This window comes from Scyliorhinus torazame, chromosome 5, assembly GCF_047496885.1.
Source record: "Scyliorhinus torazame isolate Kashiwa2021f chromosome 5, sScyTor2.1, whole genome shotgun sequence".
Lineage (NCBI taxonomy): Eukaryota > Metazoa > Chordata > Chondrichthyes > Carcharhiniformes > Scyliorhinidae > Scyliorhinus > Scyliorhinus torazame.
In genome coordinates, this window is record NC_092711.1 from 162783662 (window position 1) to 162800511 (window position 16850).

Sequence of the window (16850 nt, forward strand, 5' to 3'; positions counted from 1 at the left end):
CCCTCGACTCCCTCGTAGGATTCGATGGGGAAGCAGTGATGGTGAGCGTGCCTTTTGTTTCTCTTTGTTTGTGGCTGAGAGGATGGGGGAGGGGTGGACTTTAAGGGCGGAGGGAAGTCAGCGGCCTTGGCCGGGGGCCACCATGCTAGCTGGGTGGGCTAGTTATCGGGAGTGAAGTGGGCGGTTGCCAGGAGGAAGGGGGGGTGGTGATTGGGTTATGGCGGAAGATATCGGAAGGCAGGCCTGGTGACCCGGGCTGGGGGCTGGCTTAAAATGGAATCTGGCTGATTGGCAGGGGAGCTCCCTCTCTCTCTCTCTCTCTCTGCCTCTCTCTCTTCTTCCTCCCCCCCCCCCAAGGCCGGGTTGAATGGGCCGGTTAAACGGTCACATGTTTTTGCGCGTTAGAGGAGCCTGAAGGCGGATGTGGTGTTCTTGTAGGAGACGATCCTGGAGTTGGGGGATCAGACGAGGCTGAGGAAGGGGATGGTGGGGCAGGGGCTCCACTCGGGGTTCGACATGAAGACGAGGGGGTGGCGCTGTTGGTTAATAAGAGATTGTTTTTTGGGGTGGGGGAGCATTGTGGCCGATCCGGTATGTGACGGTCAGTGGGTAGTTGGAGGGATGCCGGTATACCTGATTTATGTCCAGAATTGGGACGAGGTGGACTTTTATGAGGCGGGTGTTAGGAAATATCCCAGACCTGGACAATGCACCGGATGATTATGGAGGGGCACCGGATGACTATGGAGGGTGATGTCGATACGATCCTGGATCCGAATTTAGATCGGTCGAGTTTTAAGTTGGGTGGAGGAGGGTCATGAAGCACATCAGGGGGCGGAACCACAGAGGTTTGGGAAGCCGAGGGCGAAGGAGTTTTCGTATTTCTCCCGTATGCTCCGGGTGTATTCCCGGATCAACAGTTTGTTATGGACAAGGTGCTGTGGGCCGGGGTGGCCGACTCGGAGATTGTGGTTTCCGGCCACGCGCCGCACTGGGTGGATGTGCGGGAGGTGCAGGGGAAGGGGGGGGGGGGCAATGGCCGCAGTGGAGGTTAGATGTGGGGCTGTTGGCGAATGAGGGAGTGTGTGAGCAAGTGAGGGCTGCCACACTGGGCTATGTGCAGTTGAATGACACGGGGGAGGTCACAGCCACCACGCTGGGGGAGGCACTTAAGGCAGTAGTTAGGGGGAGTTTATTTCGATCGATGTGCATAGGGAGAGGATGGAGCGTGAAATGAAATGAAAAATGAAAATCGCTTATTGTCACAAGTAGACTTCAAATGAAGTTACTTTGAAAAGCCCCTAGTCGCCATATTCCGGCGCCTGTTTGGAGAGACTGGTAAGGGACGAGGGCGAGGCTGGTAGGGGATACTCTGAGGGTGGATCACAGGGACTCGGTGGCCCCGGAGGAGAGGTTGTTAAAGAAGAGGCAGAGGCTCCAGATGGAGTTTGGGTTGGTGTCCACGGGGCAGTTGCGGAGGGCCAGAGGGGCAGTGGATGAGTGGGGAAAAGGCGAGCAGGCTGCTGGCCCATCAGCTGAGGAAGCAGGCAGCGGCGAGGGAGATTGGTACAGTGAGGAATGAGAGGGGCAAGGTGGTAACGGATCTGGAGGGGATGAATGGGGCATTTGAGGCCTTCTATAGGTGGCTGTACAAGACGGAGCCCCCGACCAGGGAGGAGGGGTCGAGACGGTTCCTGGATGGGTTGGAGTTCCTTAAGGTGGAGAGGGGAGAGGGTGCATGGGCTGAGGGAGGTGTGTGTGTGTATGTGTGTGTATGGGGCGGGGAGACCCCATGGGTGAAGGTGTTCCTGGAGAGGGGATGGGAGGGGGCAGGGCGTTGCTGAAGGGGTTCTGGCAGGGGTTCTCGGATGTTATGGGTGTGGGGGTGGCCCCGGAGGTGGCGATATTCGGTGTGTCGGAGGATGCGGGAGTCCAGGTGGGGAAAGAGGCCGATGTTTTGGCCTCTGCCTCCCTGATAGCCCGGAGACGGATTTTGTTGTGCTGGCGGGACTCGGAGCAGCCGGAAGCGGGAATGTGGGTGAGCGACCTGGCAGAATCCCTGCGGCTGGAGAAGGTCACGTTCGCTTTGTGGGGGACGGCAGAGGGGCTCACCCGGAGGTGGAAACCTTTCAATGATCATTCGGTGCTCACAAATGGTTTAAGGGTGTTGAATTTTGAGCTTGAGAGCGGGACTAGACAGGGCTGCTCTCTGTCTCCCTTGCTGTTTGCGTTGGCCATTGAGCCCTTGCCGGAGGATATTAGATCTGATCATCGGATATCAGGACTGGGGGGTGGGGTGAGGCAGCACAAGATCACTCTGTGTGCAGATGACGGGCTGCTGTTTGTGTCGATCTCCAGTGTTTCAGTCCAGCCATTATTGGAGTAGTGGATAGATTTTTTTAAAAAGTATTTTTATTCAGATTTTAGCATTTTAAAGTTTACAGCAGATAACAATTTCACAATTTACATGGATGATTTGGAGTTGGGGACCAAGGGCAATGTGTCCAAGTTTGCAGACGACACTAAGATAAGTGGTAAAGCAAAAAGTGCAAAGGATACTGGAAGTCTGCAGAGGGATTTGGATAGGCTAAGTGAATGGGCTAGGGTCTGGCAGATGGAATACAATGTTGACAAATGTGAGGTTATCCATTTTGGTAGGAATAACAGCAAAAGGGATTATTATTTAAATGATAAAATATTAAAACATGCTGCTGTGCAGAGAGACTTGGGTGTGCTAGTGCATGAGTCGCAAAAAGTTGGTTTACAGGTGCAACAGGTGATTAAGAAGGCAAATGGAATTTTGTCCTTCATTGCTAGAGGGATGGAGTTTAAGACTAGGGAGGTTCTGCTGCAATTGTATAAGGTGTTAGTGAGGCCACACCTGTAGTATTGTGTTCAGTTTTGGTCTCCTTACTTGAGAAAGGACGTACTGGCACTGGAGGGTGTGCAGAGGAGATTCACTAGGTTAATCCCAAAGCTGAAGGGGTTGGATTACGAGGAGAGGTTGAGTAGACTGGGACTGTACTTGTTGGAATTTAGAAGGATGAGGGGGGATCTTATAGAAACATATAAGATTATGAAGGGAATAGATAGGATAGATGCGGGCAGGCTGTTTCCTCTGGCGGGTGAAAGCAGAACGAGGGGGCATAGCCTCAAAATAAGGGGAAGTAGATTTAGGACTGAGTTTAGGAGGAACTTCTTCACCCAAAGGGTTGTGAATCTATGGAATTCCTTGCCCAGTGAAGCAGTAGAGGCTCCTTCATTAAATGTTTTTAAGATAAAGATGGATAGTTTTTTGAAGAATAAAGGGATTAAGGGTTATGGTGTTCGGGCAGGAAAGTGGAGCTGAGTCCACAAAAGATCAGCCATGATCTCATTGAATGGTGGAGCAGGCTCGAGGGGCCAGATGGCCTACTCCTGCTCCGAGTTCTTATGTTCTTATAACATTGCAAAATAAAACCACCACAAAACCCCCAAACCCACCCAACCCCCAACTCCCGAACCAACCGTCCCACCTCACTCCCTCCCCTCCCCTCCTCACTCCCCTCCTCACTCCCCTCCTCACTCCCTCCCCTCCTCACTCCCTCCCCTCCCCACCTCCCCTCCTCTCCCCTCCCCCCTAGCAGTTGACGGGCAACTCATTCATTTTAATGAAGACGATCCTCCCTCGCCATGAAATCCAAAGATCCGACCACCGGGCAAGGTCCCACCTAATAGTCACCATCAGCTGTGGAATGTTGGCCCCATATAGCTGTCTGAAAGGGGGGGGGTCATTGACATTCCCAAATATTTAAATCCCAAGGGGGACCATCTGAAGGGGAAGTTAGCAAGATGAGGGGCCTTATCCCTCAACCCCTCCCCACCGGCATTCAGTGACCCCCAGACTCCACTGGTCCCTTTGGAAGAGAAATCCAGAGAATCACAACCCTCTGAGGGAAGAGATGACTGTAAATATATAACGTAGCTACAGCACAATATTACACGATTGAAATAATAATAAATATACTTCATTATTGAACCATAAATAATATATCTAATATGTACCAAATAACAACACTGGACATATCTCTGTCAGATATTAATTTACTGTCCCCTTAAATATCAGCCAAATCCTGGGGAAAGCAGCCCTTAAATTGTGAACTTCAGGAAACAGACCATTCTTTTTGCCAGACAAATAAATGTGTCAAGCTGAGGGAGCAAAGGATGTCAATGTCTTTAAGACAGTAAGAAGTCTTACAACTCCAGGTTCAAGTCCAACAGGTTTCTTTCGATATCACTAGCTTTCGGAGCACTAGTGATATCGGAACAAACCTGTTGGACTTTAACCTGGTGTTGCAAGGCTTCTGACTGTGCTCACCCTAGTCCAACGCCGGCATCTCCACACAATGTCTTTAAGAGAGAGAGAGAGAGAGAGAGACCTGGGCCAAGGTTTGCAGAGTCTGCACCCTCCCTGGATTCACTTCCTTTCCCTTCAGTTGCTGCAAGTGAACAATTGAAGGTGAGAATGAGAAAAGAAATGGAAAGGGGGAGAAAATAAAGTGTTTTACTCACAGATGTTGGAGACAGGAGGAGGTTTACCTTCACTTCCGCTGTGACATCACAATGGAGCCCTCCCTGAATCAGCCAATAGGAATTACTCTATTCCGCGAAGTCGTCACTGGGTTCCAGTGCGCAGACGTGGGAGCCCCGCCCGTTCAACCCACCCACCCTCCACACCTCCTCGAGACAAGGTTTCCAGGCAACCGGCTGACGGCTCCGACCAGAGCTGGAAGCCGCTCGGTGATCTCCCCCGTGCCTGAGACTGCGCATGTCTAAAGGAGAGTGGATGCTGCGCATGTGCGGAGGAGCTCACTTCCTGCTGAGGCATTGACCAATGGGAAGAGTTGCGCGACCGGAAGGACTCTGGTCCTCCTGCCAATCAGAGCGCGGGGTTGGTGTGACTGAGCTTCACTCCGGCGGAAACTTCCTCCTGGGCCTTCATCAAACAAACCTCCAGACGCCGCTGGTTCTCCAGCATTCTGCACCTTTCATCAGCAGTGACAGAAATGATCACCCCCACCCCCCCCCCCCCCCCCCCCGGGCATGAGCTTTACACGTCTGGAGGGGGAAATACCAGGGGCCGAGGTAACGGAAGAACTCACACTCTTCCTGAAAATGTGCAGTGAATGAAGTATCTCTGATCAGGGAGGCATCAAACCTCCACTTTCTCGTCCTGGGGGTGAGCCCTCCAGCAGAACCTCCAGAAAACCGGGGGGGGGGGGGGGGATGGGCAGTATTTATGATGTTCCCTGTGGTGCAAGCGGACACCAGGTCGTTCTCGGCACGAAGAAGTCGGCGATTCTCGTCTGACATTGCTGTGGAACGGGAAAGAAGGTAAAATCTCCGCGCCTCGGGTGCAAAGTTCCCCAAATATCCACATAACCCACCTCCTCACAAGCCGAGACCAACGCCCTAGCTTGTGGGGGGGGGGGGGGGGGGGGGGTGCCTGGTAACCAGGTAACCAGGAGCTTATCCACCAGAGGATATATGTGGCCGTTGAAGTCACCAACCACAAAAGAGTTAGTCGAAGCTAACAGCAAAATCCACAAAAGCCTTCGCAATGAACTCCGGGGAGTCGTTCGGGCATCCATAAACATTCATTATTGAAACAACATCTCCATGCACCAAACCTCTAATGATCACATATCCATCTCCTTTGTCCTTGGTACAGGTTTCAACCTTAAAAGGGATATTTTTATTAATAAGGATTGCCACACCCATGCTACTTGATGACAAAGAGGCAAAGAAAATCCTTCCCAACCGATCCAGCCTCAATTTACAGTGTACCTCATCATAGAATCCCTACAGTGCAGAAGGATGCCATTCAGCCCATCGATTCCGCATCTGCCTTTGAAAGAGGACCCTACCTAGGCCCATGACTCCACCGTGTCACTGTCCCCCAGTAACCCTACCTAACCTATTTGAACACTAAGGGGCCAATCCACCCAACTTGCACATCTTTGCCCTGTGGGAGAAGCCAGAGAAAACCCACGCAGACATGAGGAGAAGGTGCAAACTCCACCCAGGCAGTCACTCGAGGCCCGAATTTAACTTGTGTCCCTGGTGCTGTGAGGCAGCTGTGCTAACCACTGTGCCACCTTGCTGCACCAAATGAGTTTAAGCTTGATGAGATTCCTGCAATAAAGCTATGTCGACTTTCACCTTAAGAAAGGAGAGGATTTTTTTCCTTCTGATAGGGTGATGGATGCCCCTTACATTCCCTGAGAAAATTTGCAGATTAACTGCCGCCATTAGCTAGACGACAGAGAGAACAGGAACAGATTTTCACACCACAGTCGGGTATGCGCCATGACCCCCTCCTCCAACTCATTTTACACCAAAGGCACCAAAATCTCCCCAATCTGCTCCTTTCCCGGATAAATGTCCCGTCTGTACCAGAGTAGGATAAGTCAACAACACATAAACCCTCCCATAATAACAAAAAGACAAAAGAATCACCACCACAACAGATTCAAGGGGACATTCCTCAATATGACTGAGGACCCGGAGGATTAACCCCACTGCCAGACTATTACCCTCGGGATACCTTCTCTAAACTGAGGAGAAGAAAAGAAGGGCCAACAAGGGAATGGGGATCGAATGTCCTTCCCACATTTTAGACCCACCCGTGAAAACCTGCATCCACCACCACCCACCCGTTGGCAATGGCGCCACTCGGTTCTGCCATGATTAACGTTCGGATAATAGAAGAAAGACGACGGATAATAAGCACACGGCACATCTACCATAACTAAGATAAGATAATATGAGTCCCTGGGACACTCGAGGGAGGAGAAGAAGACATTCAATCGGCCCTCACAGAATAACAACTCCCTTCAACAGGATAAAAGATAACATATTCAGACAACAAAACAGTGATAAGGAAAGAGTCTGGATTAGTTAGTCCGAGCTGCAAACCATCCCTCCAAATCCTTACCCTTCATGGATTTAATGAAGGCCGATGCAGTAGTCGGATTATCAAAAGACTTGACGGACTGGTCGGATACAATTTACAGGGTCTCAGGATAAAGCGACAGAATTCACTCCCGCAGCCTTGAGTTCCCTTCAAACTTCATCGAAGCCTCGATGCTTCGTTTGTGTGGCTGCCAAAAGAAGGAAATCCTCACTCCCTCATGGAGCCAGGTCCCACCTCACCTTACCTGTCTCCAGGACCCTCTGGTGATCTTCAAGTTGTGGAAGCGAATGATTACAGGCCTGGGATGAAAACTATCCCTCGGCCTCAAAGACAGGATCCAATACCCTTTCTAAATTGAAACACCCAGGCTTCACATCTAGCTTGAGAAAACGTGGCAGCCGGTCCTCGAAGGACCTGACGGGAGCCTCACCCTCCACACCTTCTGGCAGGCCGACGACTCGGATGTTCTTTCTCTGACCCTTGGTTCTCCAAGTCCCCCAGGACCTCCCCCACGGCACTCAGACGGTTCTCCAAGGATTTAATTCCTGCCTCCGCCGAGGAGGCATCTTGCTCAACGTTCAGAATTCTCTCCTTGGGTTTGTCATTCCTTTTCTTGGTGTTTTACAGCTCGGCCTCATGAGCTCACAGATATTGAGTCAGCTCACTCAGCCTCTGGTCAACAACACGGAGAATGTCGCTGACATAGGTTGGTCAATGACCCCACAAAATAGATGTGCAGGCTTGATGGGCTGAATGGCTGACTGCAGCTCCTGTTTGTTATGGTCTCTGTGTCCAGGACAGGAAGCAGTGAGCATGGATCTGTCAATCAGCTTTAATCAGCACCTTCAGAAGAATTGGGAGGGTGAATATTAGATATAGCAGGGTGAGAATGGAGAATGGTGTGTGTGGGATGGAGATTTACAACTTTTGGGGACTGAGAGAGGAAAGAATGTTCGATAGAAACTACAATTGTCTGTTCTGAATTTCTATCCTGTGCTGACAGTGATGTCTTTTGTAAATTGATTTTACAGGACAGTAGAACAAGAGGAATTACAGACAGAAATCTCAAACTTTACGTCTCAATCTGACTGTGTCTCAATTCCTTGGAACTGAATATCACCGGACTTTGAATCTAGAAGGAGAAATGTTTGTCTGATCTGTCGGCTTCAAAAGATTTTAACCATCAGTGTGACTGGAAAAGCACCGATCCAGACACACCCGAGTGAGAGTTATCCAGAACACTGACTGTGGAAAGAGCTTTAACCAGTTACACAGCCTGAAAAAACATCACATCATTGACAGCGGGGAGAGATCGTACACGTGTTCTGTGTGTGGATGAGGCTTCAACTGACTGCCCGACCTGGAGAGACACGAGGAGACCCAACACATGGAGAAACCGTGGAAATGTGGAGACTGTGGGAAGGGATTTAGAGCCCCATCACAGCTGGAAGCTCATAGACGCATTCACACTGGGGAGAGGCCATTCACCTGCTCTGTGTGTGAGAAGGGATTCATTCAGTTATCCGCCCTGCGGACACACCAGCGAGTTCACACTGAGGCGAAGCCATTCACCTGTTCTCAGTGTGAGAAGGGATTTACTACTTTATCGAGCGTGCGGATACATCAGCGAGTTCACACTGGGGAGAAGCCATTCACCTGCTCTGTGTGTGGGAAGGGATTCACTCTGTTATGTGCCCTGCAGACACACCAGCAAGTTCACACTGGGGAGAAGCCATTCACCTGTATTAAGTGTGAGAAGGGATTCACTCAGTTATCCAGCCTACAGTCACACCAGAGAATTCACACTGGGGAGAGACCGTTCACTTGCTCTCAGTGTGAGAAGGGATTCACACAATCATCCGACCTGCAGATACACCAGCGGGTGCACACTGGGGAGAGGCCATTCACCTGCTCTCAGTGTGGGTTGGGATTCACTCAGTTATCCGCCCTGCAGTCACACCAGCGAGTTCACACTGGGGAGAGGCCGTTCATCTGCTTTCAGTGTGAGAAAGGATTTGGTGATTCATCCACCCTGCGGATACATCAGCGAGTTCACACTGGGGAGAGGCCATTCACCTGCTCTCAGTGTGGGAAGGGATTCACTACTTCATCGAGCCTGCGGATACACCAGCGAGTTCACACTGGGGAGAGGCCTTTCACCTGCTCTCATTGTGCAAAGAGATTCACTACTTTAAAGAGCCTGCGGATACATCAGCGACTTCACACTGGGGAGAGGCCGTTCACCTGCTCTCAGTGTGAGAAGAGATTCACGACTTCATCGAGCCTGCGGATACACCAGCGAGTTCACACTGGGGAGAGGCCTTTCACCTGCTCGGAGTGTGAGAAGGGATTCACTCGGTTATCCAGCCTGCAGACACACCAGCGAGTTCACACAGGGTAGAAGCCGTAAACCTGCTCTTAGTGAGAGAAGGGATTCAGATATCCAAACACTGCAGGAACCCTAGCGAGTTCACACCTGGAAGAAGCCATTCACCTGCTCTGAGCAGGGGAAACATTCAATGATCCGTCCTAACTACCGAGACACTAGCGAGTTAATTCTGGGGAGAGACCATTCACCTGCTCTCAATGTGGGGAGGGGTTTTGTGATTCAGCACACCTGTTGTGACTCCAACAAGTTCACAATAAATTACAGATGTTGGCTCCGTTGTCATTGTTTCTGCTCTCACTGACCAGAAAAAGGTGTAATTCTGTTCTCTCTGCCATCTAAAGACTATCTCCAGATCATTTGGTGAATTCAGAGTGATGACTGCTCTCAGTAGAGAATTTAAACCTGATGTTCTTCTGTAAAAAGGATTTTTGTCTTACGGATGTTAAAAGGAAATTTTAAGGATTACTTATAGTATTGAATTCTTTTGGGGGTGTATTTGAATTGATGGGTGCTAAGATGTTCACTGTATGTTTTAAAAAGGTTAACTGAGTTCATAGAATAAACATTGTTTTACTTTAAAAATTACTTTTAAATTTCTGCTGCACCACACCTGTAGAGTGGGCCGTGTGCTCCCCATACCACAATCTAGTAAAAGTTGTGGGTCAGGTGAACTCCATGATACACTTTGGGGTTCTCTAAACCCTGGCCCATAACACATGGTATGAGGGGCAAGTTGTCTGTGGTAGATTGGAAAATTACAATAAACATATCACTGAAAGTGGCAACGCAGGTGGATAAGGAGCTAAGAAGGCAGCCGGCATGCTTGTCTTCATTGATGTGGGAATTGAGTACACAAAATTGTCATGTTAATGCTGCAGCAGTACAGAACCTTAGTTAGGCCACACGTGGAATATTGCCTACAATTCTGGTCCTCACCAGATTACCAAAAGGTTGTGGAGGCTTTGGAGAGAGTACAGAGGAAGTTTACCAGGATGTTGCCTGGCCTGGAGGGTATTAACTATGAGGAGAGGTTGGATAAACTCAGATTGTTTTCACTGGAAAGACGGAGGTTGAGGGACGACCTGATAAAAGTTTACAAAATTATGAATGGCATGAACACAGTGGATAGTCAGAAGCTTTTTGCCAGGTTGTAAAAGTCAATTACCAGGTGACATAGGTTTAAGGTGCGAGGGGCAAATTTTGGAGTTGATGTGCGAGGGAAATTTTTTACACAGAGGATGGTGAGTGCCTGAAACTCGCTGCCGGAGGAGGTGGTGGAAGCAGGTACGATAGTGACGTTTAAGAGGCACCTTGACAAATACATGAATAGGATGGGAATAGACGGATACAGACCCTGGAAGCACAAAAGGTTTTAGTTTAGTCAGACATCATGATCCGAGCAGGCTTGGTGGGCCGAAGGGCCTGTTCCTGTGCTGTACTGTCCTTTGTTCTTTGCTGTTCTTTGTATGACAATAGACAATAGACAGGCAACCACTCGCATTTTATTTACATAAAATATAGATTCCTTTAAGAAGCAAAAATTAAACAGCAAAAGTGAAGCTATCGTGGCGAATAAGAAAAGTTAAAGATTCCATTAGATCAATGGAGGAGACAATATAGTAGTGAGTCTGAGGATTGGGAACTTGTTTTAGAATTCAGCAAAGGAGGATCAAGAAACTGATAAAGAGAAAATAGAATATGAGAGCAAACTGAGGAGAACTGGAAAAGCTCCGATAGGAATGTGAAAAGGAAAAGATTAGCAAAGACCAATGTGGGTCCATTCCAGGCAGAGACAGTACAGTTTATAATGGGGAATAAGGACATGGCAGAGAAACTAAACAATGTGAGTCTGTCTTCACAGAGAAAGATATAGAAATCGTCCCAAAAACACGAGAGAACCAAGGAACTATTGAGCACGAGGAACTGCAAGAGATTTGTATTAGTGAAAAAGCAGTACTGGAGAAAATAATGGGATTGACAGTTAATAAATCCCCAAAAGCTAATGCTCGACATCCCAGAGTGTTGAAAGAGGTGGCTGTAGAGATAGTGGAGACATTGGTGATCATCTTTGAAAATTCTATAGATTCGGGAATGGTTCCTGCAGATTGGAAGGTGGTAAATGTAGCCCCAATATTTAAGGAGAGAGAGAGAAAATGGGGAACCACAGACCCATTAGCCTGACATCTGTATGAGGGGAAATGCTACAATCTATTACAAAGGATGTGATAACATACGAATTAGGAGCAGGACTAGGCCACTCGGCCCCTCGAGCCTGCTCCACCATTCAATAAGTTTCCGGTGATCTGATTGTGACCTCAACTACACAGAGGCTCCTTGGAAAATAAATCTTGGGAGAGCATAAGAATATTCTTTATTATAATCATCTTTATTATTGTCACAAGTAGGCTTACATTAACACTGCAATGAAGTTACTGTGAAAATCCCCTAGTCGCCACACTCAGGCACCTGTTCGGGTACAGAGAGGGAGAATTCAGAATGGCCAATTCACCTAACAAGCACGTCTTTTGGGACTTGTGGGAGGAAACCGGAGCACCCGGAGGAAACCCACGCAGTTTTGGGGAGAACGTGCAGACTCCGCACAGACAGTGACCCAAGCCGGGATTGAACCCAGGTCCCTGGAGCTGTGTAGCAACAGTGCTAACCACCGTGCCGCTGTGTCAGTTGTGGGGAACAAGGAAATGGCAGAGGAGTTAAACAGATATTTTGCATCAGTCTTTACGGTGGAAGATACTTCGAATATCCCATCAATACTAAAGGATGTGGAGGAAGCAATTAAATACCATCACTGGAGAAGTTGTATTGGACAAACTAATGGGGATAAGATAAGTCCCCTGGATGACTGCAGCCTAGGATCCTAAAAGAAATGGCTGCAGGGATAGGGGATGCATTGATTGTAATTTTCCAAAAATCCTTGGATTCTGGAGAAGTATCAGAGGATTGGAAAACTGCCAAAGTGACAACCCCCGATTCAGAATGGGAGGGAGGCAAAAATGAGACACTATAGGACGATTAGCCTAACATTTATTATTGATAAAAATGTTGGAATCAATTATTAGGAAGTAATAGCAGCACATTGAGAAAATCATAATCTAATCAAGCAGAGTCAGCATGGCTTTGTGAAAGGGAAACCGTGTCTGACTAATTTATCAGAGTGTTTCGAGGAAGTCTCAACCAGACTGGATAGAGGGGGACCAGTAGATGTGTTGTATTTAAACTTCCAGAAGGCCTTTGACAAGGTACCTCACAAAACGTTAAGTCATGAGATAAGAACCCATGGTGTTGGCGTGGATAGAGAATTGGCTAATGAGCAGGAAACAGTGAGTGGGGATAAGGGGCTCTTTTTCAGGTTGGTGACCTGTAACCAGTGGGGTTCCACAGGGGTCAGTGCTGGGATTGCAACTGTGTACAATTTATATCAATGACTTGGAGGGAGGAAGCGAACGTACTGTGCCCAAATTTTCAGACAACACAAAAATAGGTGGAAAGGCAAGTTGCGAGGGGGATACTAACAGTTTGCAAAGAGATATTGAGAGGTTAAGCAAGTGGACAAAAAGTTGCCACATGGAGCATAATGTGGGAAAATGTGAAGTTCATTTTGGAAGGGAGAACAAAAGAACAGTATTATTTAAATGGAGAAAAACTGCAGAAAGTTGCAACACAAAGGGACTTGGGGGACTTGTGCACGAAACACAGAAAGCTAGCAGACAGGTGCAGCAGGTAATCAGGAAGGCTAATGGAATGTTGGCCCTGATTCCAAGGGGGTTGGAGTATAAGAGTCGGGAAGTCTTGCTGCAGCGGTACAAGGTGCTGGTGAGACCACATCTGGAGAACTGAGAGCAGTTTTGGTCACCTTATTAAGGAAAGATATTATTTCATTGGAGGCTGTTTAGAGAAGGTTCACGAGGATGATCCCAGGTATGGAGGGATTGTCTTAGGAGCAAAGGTTGAACAGGTTGGGACTCTGCTCATTGGAATTTAGAAGAATGAGAGGTGATCTCATTGAAACATATAGGATTCTTAAGGAGCTTCACAGGGTAAATGCTGAGAGGATGGTTCCCTTCATGGGAGAGTCTAGGACCAGAGGGCATCGTCTCAGAATAAAGAGGAGCCAAATTAAGACTGAGATGAGGAGGAAAGTCTTCTGAGAGTCTTTGGAACTGAGAGTTGTGGGGACAGAGTCCTTGTGTATATTTACGGCCGAGATAGATTGTTGATCAGTGAGGGAACCGAGGATTACAGGGAAAGGGCAGGAAAGTGAACGTGAGAAATGTCAGATCAGCTGTGATCCTATTGAAAGATGGACCAGGCTGGAAGGGCCGAATGGCCTACTCCTGTTCCTATTATGTCTGGTCTTAGTATGGTCTTATTCCCGCGTACCCTCCCGATAACCTTTCACCCCATTGCTTTTCAAGAATCTATCCAGCCTGCTTTCAAAATATTCAAATACCTTGTTTCCACTGTCCTTTGAGGAAGAGAGTTCCAAAGACTCCAAACTCTCTGCCTTAAATGGGCAAGTTGTTACTTTTAAAGTGACTCCAATTTCTAGATTCTCCCACATGAGGAAACATCCTTTCCGCATCCACCCTGTCAAGGACTCTCAGGATCTGAGATGGTTCAATTAAGTTACCTAAACTCCATCGGACACAAGCCCAGCCTGTCCAATCATTCCTCATAAGACCAGCCTCCAATTCCAGGTGTGAATTCATTAAACCTTCTCTGAACTGCTTCCAACACATTTACATCATTCCTTAAATGAGAGCAATACTGTACACGCTGCTCCAGATGTGGTCTCACCAATGTCCTGTACAACTGAAGCATAACCTCCCTACTTTTGTATTCAATTCCCTTCACAATATGCAATAACATTCTATTAGCTTTCCTAATTACTTGCTGTACCTGTTACTCGCCTTTTGTGATTCATGCTCTCGGACACCCAGATCCCTCTGAATCTCAGAGCTCTGCAATCTCTCACCATTTAGATAATAAGCTTTTTAAATCTTCCTGCCACGTGGACCATGACACATTTTCCCATGTTATTCTCAATTTGCCAGATTTTTTCCTGCTCATTTAACATATAACTTTGTAACCTCCTTATGTCCTCTTCACAATTTACTTTCCTGCTTATCTGTGTACCTCTGGAACATAGGAGCAGAAGTTGGCCATTCAGCCCATCAAGCCTGCTCCACAATTCAATACGATGGCTGATTATCCACTTCAATGCCTTTTCCCCCACACTATCCCCATATCCCTTTGTTATTGGTATTTAGAAATCTGTCAGTCTCTGTTTTAAACACACTCCATGACTGAGCTTCCACAGCCCTCTGGGGTAGAGAATTCCAAAGATTCACAACTTGTAGATTTCTATTGATCAAATGATTGCCCTGTTCTATTCCCATATCTCTGCCAGTTTATTTCCCTCAAAAGCCCATCCAATTTCTTTTTGGAAACAGTCCATCATCTCCGCTTCTACCCCCCTCCTCAGAAGTGGGTTTCAGGTATTTCACAAATACTGCCAAACTCTGGTTCAAGATTTTCCTCAAAAGTAAGCGAGAACCAGAGGGCAAAGAAGGAGGCCATTCAGTCTACCATTCCTATGCTAGCTCTTTGAATGAACAATCGATTTGGTCCCATCACCCTGCAAGTTTATTTTCCTACAGAATCTATTCAGTTCCCTTTTGAAAGCTGCAGTTGAATTTACTTCCTGCACCATTGTCAGGCAGTGAATCCCAAATCACAACTCGTTCTGTTTTAAATACTTTCACGATACACTGTGTTTGGATTTTCACGGGGGATTTGAAATGGAGAGAAAGACATGGTTGTACAAAATCAAGTCTCAGTCTTTATTGATGATCTTCATGAGTGGACTGAGTGTGATATGTCCAGGTTTGGGCACTAGTTCTGAAAATAAATTACATTTATTTGAGTGGCGCAATGGCACAGTAGTTAGCACTGTTGCCTCACAGCACCAGGGACCCATGTTCAATTCTGACCTTGGTCACTTGTGTGGGGTTTGTATGTTCTCCCCATGAATGTATGGGTTTCTTCCGAGTGCTCTGGTTTCCTCCCACAGTCCTAAAATGTATGGGTTAGGTGGATTAGCCCTGATAAATTGCCCCTCAGTGTCCAGGGATGTGCAGGTTAGGTTATGGGGTTACGGGTGAGTGGATATGGGTAGAGTGCTCTTTTGAAGGGTCGGTGCAGACTCGATGGGCTGAATGGCCTCCTTCTGCACTCAAGGGATTCTGTATCTATTTCTATAGCACCTTTCGTGACCACACAATCACCTAAAGCTTTTTACAGCCTTTGAAGTACTTTTGAAGTGTAGTCACTGTTGTAATGTCGGAAACTCTCGGTATGCCTCATTAATAATATTTTGTTTTAAAAAACAATCACTCGTCAATCTTCACTGTTATAAGTAGCAAGGTTAAGGAAACCATTTTAAACTCTAAAACGTGACTGGACCTTTATTTAAAAAATTCATTCTGTATAAACCAAACTGTTTCTAGATACTGCTGAATGAGGCAAAATTGTTTAAAGAACAAATTGTTCCAGAATTTTGTAAAGCTATAGAAGATCATATATTGCCAAAGTCTGGCTCAAATCGAAGACCCATTGTTCAATCCAATCAAAGTTAGTAAGAAAGAAAGTGATTGTCTTCCATAAAACAGACTTTTCCAAAGAGTGGATATTGTATTAACCAAACGTATTAATTAAAGATTACTGTATTAATTAGCTGCCAGTCAGTAACAGATGATTGATTAAGAGCCTTAATTCAGTTACAATGAATCAAAAATGATTTAGTAGGTATAGTGAAAGACTGAGTTTTATTTGCTGTAAAAATGTAAAAGCTTAATTGCTGTGTATGGAAAGAATGTGCAATGAGGATAAATGTACTGGCAAGAGAGACCTTCAAACTCTGATTAGCCTCAACTTTTGAAGCTGTATGAATAAGGGATTGTTATAGAATCAGATAAAGGGATAGTATGAAACAGTTCTATTGTATTCCTGTCTAAGATAATGAGAGAAGGTGGTGTCAGTAATTGGGGATCCAATTAAATTAATCCAGTGACCAAATTGACCAATTGTCATATTACAACAGACCCAACTCTGACGTGAAGTAATGGTCACTTTGGGGATAAAAGCAGAACATCTAAAGGTCTTCCATGCTGGCCAAGTACTGAAGATTCCCGAGGCCGAGTTCCAAGGAAATTACTGTCAAAGGAGCCAGAGAGGGTAACGCTCCTGCAGACTGATTACCCGCATGAAGTTGTAAAATTCAATGTCTAAAAAGTTTCTTTGAATAAACTTTTTAAATTTAATATCAAGAGAATTCTGCCTTTGCCTTAATTGCCTTGTCTGAAACAAAGTGAATTTATTAAATGGTAGGTTGGGTGTGGCTGAAATCAATAAAGTTCCAGATAACAAGTTCAGAAAACATAAATCTTCAATTTAAAAACTTGAATTTCTATAGCACATTTCACAACC

The 16850-nt window shown here is 46.8% G+C and overlaps 1 protein-coding gene across 3 annotated transcripts; it reads left to right on the top strand.

The window, feature by feature from the left end:
• The first annotated feature begins 4929 nt into the window (after positions 1–4929).
• LOC140422244 (uncharacterized) lies at positions 4930–16695 on the top strand. Of its 3 annotated transcripts, none has more exons than XM_072507265.1 (2): positions 4930–5124; positions 7987–16695. In XM_072507265.1, exon 2 carries the CDS (start codon positions 8343–8345, stop codon positions 9354–9356), a length of 1014 nt encoding a protein of 337 aa, XP_072363366.1. In that variant the 5' UTR covers positions 4930–5124; positions 7987–8342; the 3' UTR covers positions 9357–16695. The 3 variants fall into 3 exon arrangements, with proteins under 3 accessions (XP_072363366.1, XP_072363365.1, XP_072363367.1); XM_072507264.1 differs by lacking the exon at positions 4930–5124 and adding an exon at positions 5135–5373; XM_072507266.1 differs by lacking the exon at positions 4930–5124 and adding an exon at positions 5487–7661.
• The last annotated feature ends 155 nt before the right edge of the window (positions 16696–16850 follow it).